This window comes from Opisthorchis viverrini (assembly GCF_000715545.1).
Source record: "Opisthorchis viverrini unplaced genomic scaffold opera_v5_242, whole genome shotgun sequence".
NCBI lineage: Eukaryota > Metazoa > Platyhelminthes > Trematoda > Opisthorchiida > Opisthorchiidae > Opisthorchis > Opisthorchis viverrini.
Window position 1 is genome coordinate 184,491 of NW_008751898.1, and position 18,548 is coordinate 203,038.

The 18,548-nt window shown below is 40.9% G+C and overlaps 2 protein-coding genes across 2 annotated transcripts in view; one reads left to right on the forward strand and one right to left on the reverse strand.

The window, feature by feature from the left end:
- Positions 1-5: 5 nt before the first annotated feature.
- Positions 6-13,121, forward strand: T265_08854 (hypothetical protein; the record flags this gene model as incomplete). The annotated part of the gene is made up of 11 exons (XM_009174771.1): positions 6-69; positions 106-167; positions 734-948; positions 1,229-1,301; positions 2,134-2,344; positions 3,060-3,178; positions 4,316-4,431; positions 5,065-5,234; positions 7,088-7,249; positions 9,529-9,845; positions 12,891-13,121. 11 exons carry the CDS (start codon positions 6-8, stop codon positions 13,119-13,121), a joined length of 1,740 nt encoding a protein of 579 aa, XP_009173035.1.
- T265_08853 (hypothetical protein) overlaps positions 4,827-18,548 on the reverse strand; it is a gene marked incomplete at both ends in the record, with an annotated part of 23,168 nt that continues 9,446 nt past the window's right edge. The window contains one exon of the mRNA XM_009174770.1: positions 4,827-5,327. Coding sequence (XP_009173034.1) covers positions 5,321-5,327 — 7 coding nt within the window. The remainder of the gene's footprint in view (positions 5,328-18,548) is intronic.

Here is an 18,548-nt window from a genome sequence, read left to right on the forward strand (position 1 = left end):
CTGAAATGTCCTGGATATTAATTGACTGTTGCTCAAATCCAAGCGAATGCTACAAAGCGACTCCACAAAGTCCGCAATAGATATCATTTTTTAAGAGACGCAAAGCGGGCTCACGAGAGAACATACCACTCGCATGCCTCCCCATCAGTAGTTTCACCGTTACACTGGTAGCTCGGGTGCGTTCACTCGTGATTGATCAGTTGGCGGTTGATCTGTCTGCTCAGCTCAGCGAACAAGCCAAAAGCCGCCTGACCAGCTGCTAGATATAATCCACAAAAATGGACTACGTCATTGTCAGCTGAGGTTCTGTTTGCAGTAAAATCACGCTCCACTAACAAATGGGTTACTATCCCACCAGAATAGTCCTCTTGAATCCCACTTCTTCATATTCCTTTACTTGTCTGTACCGCCCCGGTCAATGAGTTATTCAAGAAATTTGATGATGTAATCACATCCACTTAGTGATTCATGTGTTATGCATTCCTTGTGGAAAATCTGGTTTAACCTAGACTCAGAGAAACTGACACCGAGGGTGATGTCACCTGACCAATTTTTCAATTCTCAACCACAATGCAAATGTGGATAGACGTGAGGCAATAATGTGGCCAAGAGTGATCATATATTATTAATAACGTTAAAGCATATACCTTTACTTAGTCTGCCACAAATCCTCAAATTATGTTACAACGTCACGCTTGAAGTGACTGTCCTATACTTCCATTTCACCAACCAGGTAATCAGCCGAGTGCCAAAAACTCTGAAGAGCCCTAAGAAAGAGTTGTCCGCTTTTCTGGCGTTTGTGGAGAAAGTTTTTAATGTGATGGAATCGGACCCGAGTGTGGAATGGCGTCAGGTTTTGAAGCAGATTCGCCTGATTCGTCTGTGTTTATCGCCCGCTTCTATCGCGGGGCGGGACGGAGTTCAAGCCAAGAAGAAATTTGATCGTAAGTATTTTTGGTGAATATGGAAAGCGTCTAGCCGATAAGCATTCAGTATCGCTTGTGTGAATAAGGATGAAACTCGAGTAGCTTTTCTGGGAAGATTTTGAACATTCCCCTGAGGACTGTTACTGATGTGTAGCAAAACAAACCAAGAGGTTTTACTAATAATTTGATACAAGTGTTCGTTCATTACTACGTTAAAACCGGACGCTTGTGTGAAAACTCTTGCCACAAACAAACACCTACACGTTCTTGGAGGAGAACAAGACCATTTGCTTACGTTACAGGCATGATAGAAAATACACCAAAATACTGGCGAAAGGAAGAAAGCCTTTGCTGCTGAGTTGCTTATTAGAAAACGTCAGTTACAGACAGTTACATTTGGACAGGGAAGCAAAACTCTCATATGCATCTTGTCTATAAAGACTGAATAACCATACTCTCTTTGAACGTGCCTTCCTGAAATGTCCTAGATATTAATTGACTGTTGCTCAAATCCAAGCGAATGCTACAAAGCGACTCCACAAAGTCCGCAATAGATATCATTTTTTAAGAGACGCAAAGCGGGCTCACGAGAGAACATACCACTCGCATGCCTCCCCATCAGTAGTTTCACCGTTACACTGGTAGCTCGGGTGCGTTCACTCGTGATTGATCAGTTGGCGGTTGATCTGTCTGCTCAGCTCAGCGAACAAGCCAAAAGCCGCCTGACCAGCTGCTAGATATAATCCACAAAAATGGACTACGTCATTGTCAGCTGAGGTTCTGTTTGCAGTAAAATCACGCTCCACTAACAAATGGGTTACTATCCCACCAGAATAGTCCTCTTGAATCCCACTTCTTCATATTCCTTTACTTGTCTGTACCGCCCCGGTCAATGAGTTATTCAAGAAATTTGATGATGTAATCACATCCACTTAGTGATTCATGTGTTATGCATTCCTTGTGGAAAATCTGGTTTAACCTAGACTCATAGAAACTGACACCGAGGGTGATGTCACCTGACCAATTTTTCAATTCTCAACCACAATGCAAATGTGGATAGACGTGAGGCAATAATGTGGCCAAGAGTGATCATATATTATTAATAACGTTAAAGCATATACCTTTACTTAGTCTGCCACAAATCCTCAAATTATGTTACAACGTCACGCTTGAAGTGACTGTCCTATACTTCCATTTCACCAACCAGGTAATCAGCCGAGTACCAAAAACTCTGGAGAGCCCTAAGAAAGAGTTGTCCGCGTTTCTGGCGTTTGTGGAGAAAGTTTTTAATGTGATGGAATCGGACCCGAGTGTGGAATGGCGTCAGGTTTTGAAGCAGATTCGCCTGATTCGTCTGTGTTTATCGCCCGCTTCTATCGCGGGGCGGGACGGAGTTCAAGCCAAGAAGAAATTTGATCGTAAGTATTTTTGGTGAATATGGAAAGCGTCTAGCCGATAAGCATTCAGTACAGAAAAATTATTGTGCAAAGAGTCCACCATCTTACATGTACCCTCGTTCAAAGCGTTTGCAGATAAGTCAGTAATTAGATAATAATAACGAAAGATCTTCGAATTGTTAAGTCCAATTCATTTGATCATCAGCCGCTAATGCCCAGTTTTTCGGTGTCAATGTGTTAACTTTCAATGATTATAATCACAACCAGTCGAATAGCCTAGGTGGAATCTAGGTGTCAAGTACAAATGGCCTTCGAAAACCAGTTAAAATTGCCATCCTAAAGGTAAGAACTCTCTTTGAACTTGGATACTTTAAAACCATATCGATGGTGAATCAAATTCGAGATAATGTATTTTAATATCTCGACAACTTGCAGTTCAAAGATGAGGGTGCTATTTGTGCGAGTATCGTTCAAAGGTGTTCATTGGGAAACCTAAACGTTTTGAACTGTAGTGCCAACATAGCCATTGAGATACGACCCGAGCTGACATGATAAAGTCCTTGGTGTTCCCAAGACTCATAACAAAGAGCCTAATGGTCCTCCGGTCATCCTCACAAAACAGACTCAGAGAGGTGAATCACGTGCTTACCATGCTGTTCTTTCTCACAACTGTTAGGAAAGCAATTCTGTGCTGGGTAAATTTTGTGTTTACCTACCCTACTGTGGATTTTGTCAGACCGAATTAGCCGCAGTACGTCAACTGGTGCAACGACCACTTCGTCCAGGCTAGACCCAAAGCTCGATACGGTCCTTCGTCAGAAGCGGGAAATATGGTTCCTTCTGGACAAACTTCAGGTATATATATATATATATATATATATATATATATATATATATATATATATATATATATATATATATATATATATATATATATATATATATATATATATATATATATATATATATATATATATATATATATATATATATATATATATATATATATATATATATATATATATATATATATATATATATATATATATATATATATATGGGACTAAGACTACTGTGCGATCCAATATGCCGTTTTAATTTCCTGTTGTGATGCAAGGTATACGGTTGTGACTGAATCAAACTAGAGTTTCTGGTGACTGGGGCTAACTAAGACCTTCATGTAAATGACGGAAAGTGTGCTTATCAATCTGCTTGTGAAATCCAGCAATATTCAAACGCACAAGCTGCATCAGAACTCCTGCTTGTAGCTATGGTAACAATAAATTCTGCCACCGAGGGTACAGGGGGAGGGTGCCATCACGAGACAAAAGGATCTATTGACGCTGGTATTTTTCACCGATTTTGCTGCGCAAATAATGTTCCATTTTTTAGTTTGGCGGAAGATCTATAGAAATTCAAACATCAGATCAGATCATTTTGAAAGAGCTGAAACCATTAGTGGTCTGTTGGAAAGTGCTCATCAGTCTTGTCAAAATTGACATTATATTAGCTTGCTGAAAAAATAAATCAGTATTGTCGGACACACACAAACTGGCTACATTTATTCGTGAGTTTGAACGAGAACCAAATTTAGCTTATAGTTCAGGGATAAAGAGGGACTATGAGACGGCGTGAACCGCTTTTGATGTTCCGACTGACTCTTACAAAGAGCTTTTTATCCATGAACGGTCAGTAGTGTATCTCCAGGAAGAGTCAGCTAATTACCAAGCTACAGGTCTGGAATTTGAACTACCATGCATCGTCGATCGTCCACTTGATAGCCCTCAGTTCAGTAATGAAATATAAGCAACTAACTCACCGCGCGACTGGTTCGTGTAAGTCTAAGTGATGGGCCCTAACAGGACAAAAAGAGTCCTGTTCGACTACTTATATTGAGAATGTGTTAATAATTCCCGTGTGCGGAACATGCCATTCATTTTTATTTTGACCAAGGGAATTATTACACCTTGTTCGTTATTTTATTGCCTGCAGGAATTTATGAATATAAGAAAATTCTTTGAAGAACAGTCTGGACTCATCGTACAGACAGTATTGAAAGATGACGAAACTGGCCCGTTCAGTCAGGCAGACATTGAACTTATGTTTCGGTCAGTTTTTTATTTACTTTGGCCCACAAGAACCAGGATTTCTGAAGAAAGCACTACTCACCAATGTAACATGCATTTGGCAGCTACCTTATTAGGCGTCTCACTTTAATGGCTTTTCTGGTCGCGGCATTGTCTCTTTGGGTCTTAATCAAGTCATTAAATTGGAATAGCGTTCAAACTTTCGATGTTTGCTTAGTTCACCAGAGAGGTTGATTTAACTTTGCCACAAACAACAGAAAATACTGGAGTGGTTTCAATGTTTTATTTCCACGACCTACCGACTTTCTGTGCCGTCTGGCATCTATCTTTCATTTCTGGGGTTAAATGAGGCGAAGCATTGATCCCATGTCCTCAAATACTTTCTCCCACAGTAAACCATGAAAATCCTTCAAGTATGCTGTTAACACTCATGTTATGAGCCTAAGAAAGGCTCAAATAAATTTTCAAATAGTTAACCCAATAGACTTCTATTAGTTATATTTTACTAGTGGGTGGTCTAAACTAAAATTGTTATTGAATAGACGACAAAATGATAGAAGTAATAAAAAATTTCGAATTGAGTTCCCTCGATTGCCACATTTCTGTAATTGACTTCTTTATGATATTCTCAATTTCTTATCTACAACCTTGCAGGGAAGTGGTGTACAGTGCTCCAAGGGATATCATTTGGGAATATTTGTCACGGTGCAAAATCGTGCCCAAAACAAAGGAGATGAAGCAGCTTTTGTTTGCATCCGCGGGAATTCGTGTCGATAAGCAGTCGGGTTCGTTCAACCAAATCTCATCCACAGCCGACACCCACGGTATGAATGATCGCATGAAAAAGATCCAGGATGGAGATCTGTCTTCATGTTTTTACCCCGCTGATTCGGTGAAGGGACAGGGTGTGTTAGCCTCTGAAGCAAAAAAGACAACAGGTGAGTATTTCTTTGCGTACTCAAAGGATAATGCAATCACACATAGGCTGAATAAAATTAGAAGTCACCGACTGAACCTTTTTTTACTTAAACTTGTGCACTTGGGTCAGCTCCCATTCTAGTTCCAAACCTACGATCCAAGTGTAGCCTTAATCGGTTGTGGCTTTTGTGTACTACTCAAATTGTAGCCACCGAAGCGTTTTGTGCCTCCTGGGCATGGGTAATGGTTCACGATACATCAAGTGCGACACGAGAATTATTGGTTAGTTCTGACTACGGGTAGATCAGAAAGATTATGTATTTTGAGGGGGTGCGGCTTAGTGATAGAAGTGAACCAACTATTCGCTGTTGTATGCCACGACACATTCAGTGGATTGTATATAAGGAAATGAGAGAGTACAGCAAGATAAGGTTTCTAAAATAAATGGCAGTTCGCTAACCAGCCATGTGGAGACATCGAATCTATACAATTTCACCATCACTTCTCATGCCATCGTAGTGAATGTGCGGGTGGCAAATTTGTTCAAAGTTTTATTAAAATTTTGATGACAACGTTCATGAAGCTCACCAACCTAATATTGGTGAATTAAAGTAAGTCAAAGAATGCAGCTAAATCCACACAGCTGAGGAAGTGTCATCGTAAGTGACAGGATTTTCCTACAAGGCCTAAGAGTGGATTCTGTATCCGTTGTTTTGTTGGTTGAAAGGAATGACTTGATGGTAGACTATAATCCTCATCAATCGAGGTGGCATTATGTGTGTATATTAAGCTAGCGGTGAATCGGCGTGTAAGCCCGCACCCCGAAGCATCTGCCCAGAGTGAATTCCTCGATTCAGGTTAGAGTATAAAAAAGTAAACTAGACCGTGAAGGTATGGGTTGAAGTTGGTAACGAATAAAGCGAAGTCCACAAATTCCACACAAAGCATTCCGAAAATTTCGCTCATAATATCCCAGAATTCACAGTAGAATGCCTTTATTTTTCATGAGACTTCCAGTCATGCTGGGAACCTCAGCTTAGAAGCATTGCACCCAAGAAGGATGATAGCTATAAAAATAATTACTCAAGACGACATAGCCTTTGTAGTGTTCCACTGCCATCAGCGAACATTCATCTTCTCCCTAAGAAACTTACGGAACGCTACTAACGAAATGAAACGGCTTATGTAACTCAGTCTAAGATGCGGACAGATGCACTTGCTGATATGACTGACTAGCTGCTCGTTCAAATTTCACTGTATTATGTATGTCGGATTAAATTTTGGTGCATATGGTGATAGATGACGTTTTTCCAGGCATCCGTACTGCGAAAGCTAGTCCCATCCTATGGGTGTGTGAGCAATGACTGGTCTGACAGTCCTTTTTATTCAGTTTTTCTAAAGTAGTGCTTTACCCAAGATACAACAGTACGCAGCCATTTCGGTCATAAACCGCTTGTCCAACTTTTCCAACACGCGAATAGCAAAACGAATCCGTCTCTAATGAGGTAGTTCCTTAAAAATTCACTCCCGACGGTTTCAAATGCTGGCCTCTGTTGGCGGGGATTCAACTGAATTTGACCTTGCTTCACCATCGCTATCCGATAAGAAAACGAGCTGGTCGCTGGCTTACTCACCCAACCAAAAGCGGGAAATCTTAACGTTATTCCTGCACTGTATAACTGAAGCTTAAAGCACTTTCATTTTCAGACCTCACTATGAACTTGGTTTGCATTCATTATGCTTTTTAACCTCACACCAGGTTGCCCATGGGAAGCTGATCACACGATCGACAAGTCGAATTTTAGAAATTCAGTCAAGGTTCACATCATTCCAAGTGAATACCGAGGGAAAAATGAGACAGGCACTTCTTTGTTACTCTCTACTGAACGGAGTATGAACGAACAGGTGAAGCAGATGCACAGTGTGAGACATGAGAAACCTTTGAATGCCGAAGAACGGATGGCTCGGCAACAAAACATTATAACCGAAGGTGAGCATCTCTAACATACTTTAGATTGGTTAAAAGTGTTTGATGATGAAATGCTATCCAAAATCTGTAAAGTCGCTCATGCACTGCTAACTTATTTCCGAACGAAAATTACTGAACAGAATTTCAACAAAAACCTGCTCTTTATGTTAGACTTGTGCGTCTCGCCTCTAATAACATTTAAAACGATACACATTCAACAGCTTACTCCATAGAAGCTAATAACTATGGTCCCAAAATAGAGCGGAACATTCTGACAAGGAAATATCTCTGGGTTTAAAGAGACAGTGTGTCGACTCGAAAATTGTACATAACAACCAATTAGATGTGTCCACCAAGCGTGCTTGTTTGGGCTATATAGAATCCCATACGCGTAGCAAGCGTTGCCCTCTTCCACTTAGTTTGCGCCCCGTTTACTTGACGTCTTTATCTTATTGGTGGTGACGACTCGGTAATTATCAGATAGGTAAAAGCGGTTTGCTGGACATAAATTTAATATCACCGACTAGGGCGACACATCCGTGCAGGACTTCAATAGGCCCACATAATACTGACCAATGAGTGCAGTTTGGACATAACTAGTCCCCAGGTTGGTCACTGGTATATTAGCCGATTTCCCTCCTTCAGTTGACGACGCGATATCCTTCTTTGATATTCTTGTTTGCTAAGTAGGTTTGATGTACGGCTTAGATTAGTGCAATTGAAAACTGCTCTGTTTTTCCGTCAAATGCTAGTACAGGACTATTAATCCACTGACCAGCCTTGTTCATTTGTGGTTTGTTCACATTTGCACAAATTTACAAATGATTGAACCAGATTCTCTATGAAATATAGCCCATTGCTCAAATTTGCTATCAGAATTCTCTGGGGGATTCATTCCGAGGTCCAGCTAAGATCCTTGATCTCCATAAAAGGCAAACATCTTGAGAGAGTGTCTGGGCTTTAGTATGGATTACCTGAGCTGCACATGACCAACGCCTTTTTGAAAATACTTTTTGGCGCATTGCCTACAAAATACCGATATTCACGTAGACAGCCATAAACGTAAGAATACATTTTCAGTAGTTTGCTAACCACTTCACATCCATTATTAAAATATGTAGACCGTATGCAAATCGAGGGTTATTTAAAAAAGGGATCATCGTCCACTGCATATTTCCTTATCGAAATGGAATTTATTTTCGTTTGTAGTAGGATGGAACATCCGGAACCTCCCTGAATTGTCACAAAATTTCGAATGAGTTGTTCACCTTAAGGTTATCCCAATGCATTCGTTGGTATTCCCTATTGCTTGTGTATGTATTCTAGCTAAATTAGGATCACATGTAAACTTCACCTCACTGGTGTGGATGAAGATGAACTACCAGAGATCCTTGGTGGAAAGAACGAATACAATTAACATTGGGTTTTTGTGGTTATACTGCAAACTTCAGCAATTATAAAGGCTAGGCATTAAACACATTACTTTGGATCTTATCGTACCATTCAAATACATGATTTTTATTGATGTTCCCGAATGGACAGGCACAGCTTTCTAATCCTTCGATTGGTGATAATCTGCTGCAGATTGTGGGAATCTCAGGTGCAAGTAGATTAGTATTACCGGGCTCGCTTTTCAAGGGGTTGATAGGTGTGAGATAATTGCAGAACTATGGAACAAACTACCAGTAATTAGGACGAAGAAGCAGCGGATCGTTTGAAAATAGTGTGTTCCCGTATTTGAAAATGCACCTTCCCCTGAAGGAGATCTATTGATACACCATTAAGTGCATTTTGACATTATGTTGTCTGATCCTGCTGTTCTAATTTGGACTTGATGTTATTTCTCCTAACAAGTTGAGGCTGAGGCTGACAGAATGCACAAGCCTCCCAGTTAACCTGTGCCCAGGATCAACCAATCAGAGGTTCTTGGGACTGATGTCGTTGGTTGTCTTAATTTCAATTCACATTCACTAAACGCTCAAGAACATTCGTTTTTCGCCTTAATTGTTTAGCATGCTACAAAGTGAATTCACTCTTATGCAAAGGCTAGCTTTTATGTATTCATACTAGTCTTTGCATGAATTTCGGAAAGTTCATTCAACCAAAATTTTTAGGCCAGTTCGTATGTTTGTGAAACTCACCTACGGGCAGTAGCACTAGCCTTGTAAGAGAAGTCTACGGGTTGATTGCATCTGGCTCACTATCGACATTTTCTCGATTGCGCCTTCTAGGTGGGCAACAACAACAACACTGGGTAGGCTGCTTGGATTCGGAATCGGCCTATCACATTCATCATCCAAAGCATGAACTTTCTTCCTCGGTGAGCAGCGTCACTACTTTGGTGAATGAACTTTCTCAACAGAACGGACCAGACGATCTCAAATACAAACCCTCAGTTCATGTGACAACATCCATAAGGGATATAATAAACGAAAGGCAGACAAATGGCGCCTCTATAGACCGCAGTATTTCAACCAAAAGTCTTCAACCTGCTGAGAGCACAAGCTTTTCTTGGCCTGTTGGTGAGATATTCGTACCTTCAAGAAAAGTAGCCAGTCATAGTGGGCTGACGACAAGTAAGTTTTAATACTGATCCAGATAGGTTGATTTGCATAGGAATACGGTAAAAATTTAAGTGTTCCTGAACTATATCCTACCAGCGTCATGCTTACTAAACCAATCTCTTAAAAAAGAGTCTGGAAGGGGCATGTCTACTCTATTGTTTGGTATGTTAGGTTAATGTGATATCCTTTTACACTGCATCATATTTATAAAACGCGTATTACTCATTAAGTGCTTCATGAAGTCTCAAAGTAGTCAATGAACTGTAATTCACAGATGGAAACGTGACTTATGCAGACTTTTGAGACAGATGCGCCATAATGTATAATTTTGGAAGCACAAAATCCCTTAGTCATATTGTAACATTGTTAAACAAAAGATGATTATAGTATCAGCATTCTAAAAAGGTCACTAATCATTTTTGAGATGTTCTAAACGATTTTACAGCACCATGGAAATGCTACGTTTATGAGTGTTTCATGAACATTTGAGCAAAAAAATGTGCCTTTATCATGTTACTGAACACCAGGTGACTGACTGGTATGAGTACCGCACACATGATCAGTACTCTGAATCTACTTTGCTAGCAATGTACACAAGGTCTAATGGAATTAAGTAAAAATAGTAAGAGGCAAGCGACCAACAAGTCACATGGCAAGGCTAGCACTGGCATGCCTAAAAAAAGATTAGCGGTGCTTTTCCTGCGAGGGATATATTTATGGAGATCTGTACTTTTGAGGAAGAACATTCAAGAGGGACGCAAGTACCAGATTTTACCTACAAATCTGTAACTTGATTATGGGTATTTTGAAGACTACTTAAGTTCAGAATTTTGCGAATCTCTCAGAAATTCTTGATCAATGAGCTGAAGTGCATTTCTACAGATCTGAATTAATTCAGCATAAGGGATCAATCTGAGCATATCAAGGCTACCAAAAACTGGCCTTTGATTGTTGACTATATCCATCAGCCTCATAAAGACATTATCTTTGTCCACTTATTCAAACACAGCTTACCAAATTTATTATATGTGAAATCAAACTAAAAGCTTGTATTAGAGAAGCAAAACGGCCTGCGTTCTTTCTTGGCCGCTACGCCACCATAAATTTGTGGGAGATGACTATTCTTACTAGCCTCTTGATCCTAACTAGTGTATTTTGTTAAACCGTTAGACGAGCGAAAACACCCAGAGGGAAGCGGATAGAAGACTGAATCCAGAAGTACATAAAGTAGAGTGGCTCCAATATCGTGAAGCATCTGAAAGACAAGTCTTTAAAGGAATGGTGCCATGTAGATGCATTGCTAAAGGTGGGGAATTGTACAAAGTATGACAATCATTGTTGGGGAAATACCTCTTACAGGACCTTGGATGATCTTTCGTGGTCGTGATGACAGTGTCGTGTCACAAAGACGCACCCGAACTTACCAAGCATTCTCTGTCCCAGCTCACAGAGTGATAAGTATATTGAACATCATCATCATCACTCACGACATCATTATTCAACAGTGATGCCTCGTTGTAAGCAGATATTGCATGCCAGAATACAAATGACTAGTTACGAAAAAAAATAATCTAGCCAATCATGCTTGTCTGGGTTCATAAAAATAGCCAGCTGGTCAGCCCATTTATTCGCCGATTGGATCTTGTCAATTTTATTTTCAGACACGCAGTAGGCCTCTACTTCACTAATGCACTGGGAATGCAATGGGAAAAGATACACCTTCCTCAAAGTGGTCCTCCGATTTTTGACTGAAAAGCAAAAAATGACAATTGTGTCGTGAAGACATCAAAATCCCAATTTTACAGACTTTTTTGCCGAAACTGTTCGTATAGCTTGCGCATAAATTGTTTTTTTGCTATATCGAAGGAACCAATGTATTGGGTTTTCTTTTCCACTTGTGGCTACCAAGAAACCAACCGTAGAACCGGTGAATCTTCTTGCGTAAACCGATCGTATCCAGAGATTAAAACCCAACTGTGAGGCCAGAGCTTGTCTTCCTATCAGAGAAATTATACAAAATACTGTGAGGCCAAAGCTTGTCTTCCTATCAGAGAAATTATACAATTAGTCAAGATTCTTAAAATAACTAACAAAGCCAGTGGTTGGATTAGCCTCGAACTTAGTTGAAGTGTTATCGTTACACTGATTTGTGCTATCAAACTACATCTAAGTCTCCGACCACAGGATGACCTCTCAACATCCCTAACACGAACAATATAGGTTCTGTTTTGTTGTCATCGCCGCTGCCATCTGCAGAGATAAACAGAGTAGGAGTGAAGTTAACATTGGTACTGCTTGAATTGACTCTGTCCTTTCAAATGGCAAAATCAAACAAGACCGAACGAAAACAGAGTCGACGGATTCTTATGAATCGCATAGTATATTTTTGGAATTTTGTCACTGTTTCTGAAGTCGTGAAGTCGATCAAGTACCAAATCTTCTGGATACCAGTACTGCATTAATTTAAAAGTAAAACAGCGACCAAATGGACACAGTTTTAGTATTTGCACTCGAAAAATAACAGTGACTTGAATGAAGCGATTCCTAATCTTACCCGATCGTTACCGTGGACTGAGGATACAAATCGGGATCACGTTACACTATTTCTCCAGACTACTAACAGTGGTAACCAGAAGATATATGAGCAGATGAGAGGCCTGAGGAGAGCTCGAATGTCCGCGGAATCTAAGACTAAATGCAGAATCACTCCCTTGGTCTCTGGGGTACTCCGAGCACCTTGAAATGTATTTCGTCACTAGGCTAAACACAGACAAGGTCAAACCGTTCCAAGCATAGTGCAAGCTTTCCGTCCAAGTCTGTTCGTTGTCATCGTCAGTGCACAAGCTGTGCTTTATTTCTCCTTCGCAATACAATATTTTGTCTAATTTGACATCACAAAGCAAGTGTCATTCACATTCGGTGGCTTTGAGTTCTCCTTCATCTAAGACCACTATTTTGTTCGATTTACAGCAAACGATTCAGTTTGTGACAGTGGATACGTTATTATATGCAATCCATTCGTGAGAAAGCATGCCCAATCACACCCCGATGAAGTGATCAAAGTGGTTGACTTCAGCATGCACGCGCATTCGGAACCCTGTTCCGCTCCGGAAAACCAAGATTATCGGTACGTCACAAAAGAAAATGGAACGAAATATCACGTGGTCGATCGAAACAGTGGAAAGCCTTTGAAGTACACCGAAGCCATAGCAACAAATATGAGATGTGCGCAAAAGCACACAACCAAGTCTGATGGGTGAGTTTCACTGTGAACCAAGTGGTAAAATATATATTGTATCTCGGACTACATTCACTCAACACTGAGTCTCAAAGATACAGTAGAGGAAATACCAGAGGAACGTAACCCCTAATTCTTTCTATCCAGTCACAGCCAAAAAAGGCGTCCCTTGTTAAAACCGATAACACCTACCCGCTATTTCAGTTATTTATCACGGGTGAGTAAGGTGTGATGATTTAGCTTACCTGCAAGAGAGCCGATGCACCCACACACATGCGCTCTGCTTGGAGAACTGAGAAAACCTGCTGGAGTTTATTCGTTTCTAACAACACATCAACGTGAGCCTCAACGCATGGAAGGATGACGTGGATCACTTTCTGGAGATCGTCTCCCGGACTCGATGGATGGCGTTGAACCAAAGAAGTCTCATAATCCTAGGCGTCCCTCTGAAGTGAAATATTTGATAACTGCCGAACGGCTTTGTTTTTTATTTACTAGTTGAGATCTTGAAGTCGGAAGATTACTACTTAATCCCTTCAAGGGAATGTTTTATTCACGAGTGTTCTAGTGAGTCACAGTTGATTTAGTTCCGTTTAGTCATATGAGCTGATCAAGGTAGATTTGATTTAGAAATCAGTTCCACACATTATGTGCACCCTCATTACTAGGATGTCGAGAGTCTGAGCAACCATACAGTGAAATGTCCCTTTTAGTCAGCAGTGGTCTTTTGCGGTACTAACTTAAGACTGAACCAGTGGATTTCGTTCCCATCTCACAAGCAAATGTTCAACTGAAAATCCGATATCCCGCATCTGTACCTCGTCCTGAAAGGATTGTGTTGCAGAATGGAAAGTTTACAGAGCAAAAAGCTTGCAGCAAGATTTTACATCAAGCTTTTCTGAAGTTTTCTGGATAGATGAGCGGAGTATAATGTCTGATTGTGAGAGGGCTTCGACGGCAGCAATTTATATAATTATGACGAGCAGCGATCCTTTCATCCTGGTTAATCTGTCTTCCAAGACAGTCACAGCGACCGTGCAGTAAGCGAAGGGTGCGCTCGTTTAAAGTCACCTCCACGTGTGCTTAGTACATTTGGGTTCTGCTATTTTTAAAATATTCGCCATGAGTTGAAAGCTATTGCAGTTGGCGGTAGAGTTGGTCAGTGCTAGTATTAAATTGAGTGTTCCCTGCGCTGACTGTAAGCAGAGTGAGCTGCAAAATACTTCCGTAAATAAAAAGAATACGACTTTATTATTGCGCCTGATTCCTGTGTAGATCGCTGATCGCTCTTACCACATGAACGGCAAATGAGAGCTTCAAGAGATATTACTGTTCAAACTCATTCAACAGAATCACAGCAGACAACTTAAGGTTCGATTTCGTGCCCAACACCCCATTTTCACATACCAATGTTTTCAAGGCGGCCATACCATGTGTACCACTTCCTATCAGCTGAATCAATATCATAAAACATACGTAAGCAGTACACTGCGGGTATTAACGTGGGACTTAGTATGATCCCGAAATGCAGGCTTTCGTTAGCTAGGAAGTCGTTGATTGGTCTACACTAGACTTTTTTGTAAAGTGGATAGGACAGGATATGACTTTCCTTTCTTGATATTGAACTCACGACAAAATGATCTTCCATTGAATTTGAATGAAAAACTGTCTGGCTATTTCGATGCACCTGCCTTTGTGATTTGGTGCTCCCTAGAGGTTTGTTTCTGGGTACGTCATACACGATGTAGTTTGCGTAGTGGGAAATCTTCAGGTCGCAGAAAACTACCGGTCGTGTCGCTTAGGCGTCAGCCTCTTCGTTGGTTTTAATAAGCTAACGTGCGCCAAAATACGGCGGGTGTTTGCATACGTATTTTAATGCAGTCTATCAGTACCAATACCGTTACAACGTTCAAGTTTATCCGACAGAAGCCGAGCATTCGGTCAAATTGCTCATACTCACAATTGGAACAGCTTGGATTCTTCAGAAAAATTTCGTCTTGTTTTATGAAGAAGCTTTTTCACCATTGTTACTAGTGAATATTGCCCCGTAGGATAGCAATCGGATGATTACGATCATTAATCCAGGAAACCTGCTCTAGATTTGAAGCTCTAGCACGGAGTTAGTAAATTCACGATGTTTTAAACAGTGCCTTATTCTACGTAAGAGATTCATGGAGGAAAGGCCCGAAGCAAACATTTGCTCGGGGGAGTAGACTCGAACGCCTTTCTTTGACAGCTTCAGCGATCGTTGGCACATTCGAGGGAGCAGTTTGTCCGCCCCGCCAATTGAAACCACCAAACGGGATTCGCTTCTTATTGATAGAAGAAGTGAAAACAGTGAGACTGAATGGCGAGTAGCTGCCGCTTTGTCTGCTACTCTGCTGTGACTGGCGCTCACGTCATGGAGGTTTTGTTACTGATATGAGCACATTGGACACCATCCACAACCACATTGTAATGCGGATTGCAGATGACTACATGATACAATATTTACCATTAAGGCGAATGACATGCGCGCGTGGTCACATCAAGCTATGTTCCTGCGTTGGCATGGCTTGAGAAAACCGCCGTTCTATCAGGGAGACTAATATATGCAGCTACAGAAGGTCAGTAAAAATATCTAAGATGGCTTCCTGGCCATTCGAGCGTCAAATGACAAGTGACTATTTTTGCCTAAAAATGTGAATTTTCCCTTTGAATTTTCATCTTGCATCACACTGCGTGTGATGTTGAATTTTCCACCTCGTCACGATGTCCTGTTTAGAGTAAAACAATGATTTGGCAACGAAGTATGAAGTCCATCACCAACCAAATTAGCTGCTCTGGCCATTGCCGTCTCCCTGGGTGGGGACTCCGAGACAGGACAAATCAAGTCTAGAGTAATTGTCAGACATAGTCCAGTCACTCACTCAGTGACATTCAAGCATCCGAACTGTTGCCTTCAATCCACCGCTCCCTTCCTGATCCTTCCGATGAAAATTCTATGGACATCACTGTATTTGCGCATCAATCATATCAGCTACCGCCTTCAATGCGTAGCTATTTACCCCACCTCCCGAAATCACCGGCAAATGAAACTCTCACAGCTACAACCACTATACTATATACTAATATGGAGGAAAATTTTGGTAGATCACTAACCCACCGCGACGCACCACTACGCTCCTCAATAACGCACTGATGATGTTACCTCGATTGGTGATGAAGTGTTTGCATTCAAATTGCCCATCTCAGCAAACAAGCCAACGACCATTTTAGCTGATGGCGATGAAAACACATTCCTCCTTTGGTTGATTGTTTGTCCGTCTGATAGAAAATGTGTGTTGTGACATCAAGTTTAGATGAATTCTGGTGATGGATCGAAAAACAGTCATACTGTTCACGCCACTAGAATAATGCGATAAAGCGTGACCATCGGGCACTGTAGATCAAGTCTGGATCCTTAAACAAACACTAGTGGCAACTATTGTTTACGAACTCAAAATACTGCAATCCCCCCTGAGAATAAATAACCAAAGTGATCTTTTGAGAAGGACCTATTCTCAGCGAGGGTTCTACGTCAAATTCTGGCTGACAGGTAAAGTTCTCGTTGCCTTGTTAGCAACCTGGACATTATTAAAAGGTCAGAATCACCCTACAGAAGGATTGGTGTGTATAAAAATTTCTAAAAATGATCACGACATACAAGAAAATCGTCCAAGAGATCTAGTTTTAACTACTGACTAGGTCCATACAAATTGATGTTCGTTTCGCTAAAACATGTAGTTCTCCTTCATCTACGTTCAACAGCTATCACACTCCAAGAAAGTACAGACAAAAATCTTGCCCAGCCATCTACAGAATTGATGCTGTTCTGGTTCCGTGCGACTCGCTGACATGTTTACAAAACGGTGGAACTCCCAACCGATGGGTCAGCTTCAGAGAAGCCGTAATGCGGAATGTTCTCGACCGGAACACTGGATATGTCACATTAAGATTACCGGACCATAAGGTAAGACGTCTTAGCTTCCGACGGGCTCTCGATCAAGGTCTGCTCCAAGCTGTTCGTCTGAAGCATTGGCAGGTGGACTCGCTGCCGCTCTCCAGTTGCATATTCCTGAGAGACTAGCATTCGATCAACGCAATTCATGTTTATTAACTGCAAAAAACAAGACATTTATTAAGTTTTCATGTTATACCGATTGTCAGCTGCATACAACTGACCTCCCTTTGCTTAGTATCTTCCACTTGACTCTTGTTGTAACCTTGTGTTTTTATTATGACTTCTCACCAGTAGGATAATAATGGATACCTCAAAGTTTTCCATGCCTTTCACCCTATAATAAGCGATGGCTAAATACCCTCTACAGTTTAGCTGCCGCGTATTTACCCCATAAATATGAATTGAGATGGGTTCCTATACACCAGTATTCACTGTTTTTACCAATCATCCAACATTAGTGACCTAATTTCCCTGTGATGCGTATTCTGGAGGGAACAGACTATTTGAATTCGACAGATGGCACAGTAACAAACAGGTGAACATCTCGCATTGAGTGACCTCATCAAAACATGCTTTCTTAACTACTCAGCATATGAAGAGAATCCTCGAGGACATAGTAGTTCCTTGTTGCAATAAGAAGCTACAAATTAGATGAGATGTTTTCGGTAGACACAGAGTGACCTCCGTCAAGCTTTTAGAGGATTCGTACGCATATATCTTTGTAATGTACTACTTATAAGGTTGCTGAAAATCAGTCGACAGCCCACGACCGTTTTCGTTCCTTTTGGGGCTCATCAGGTAGGCGCAGTCCCTGTGTTTCCGTCAACCTTGTGTTCCGCTTGAAACCAAATTGCATCAAATCAGCGAATATACACTCATTTGCAAACGCATTTGGTTTTTCGAGAGACTCATTACAAATATAGACCTGTATCGCGATACCTCGAATATCGTAGCGACTGAAACATGAGGCGGCCTGGTACAGCACATTCAGTTGCCAGAGAACATCACAAACGAGAGATTCAACTGGGTTCCAGGTGAGTCTTTCGAAAAGCCAAATTAGTTTGCAAATGAGTGTATATTCGCTAGATTCGTACGCATGTTTATTCAAATGAGTTGAACCCATAGATTTGTAAGAACGTGAAAATTTACTCAATTTAGTTTAGTCTGTTGTGGAAAATGGTGAATTTTAGCGAGTACACGACAAAGAAGAGTATGTAATCAAGGGAAGAATGGCACGCACTTTGGCTTGCACAATACGAAAAATGTCCTGTTGACACGGTCCAAAAGTCCCCAGGAAAACTTTTAAAAGAGGGGTCTCTAATTTAGCTTGCTTACTGGGTATGGAGAGATTGTATGTTCACCAGTCGAATCACTGTTCCTTGTGAATTAACTCTTTCTATGGAATTTGTCCCTGTTTGTTCAACCAAAGTATAAAAAATTTTGATCGCCTAACCACTGCAGGAAGTT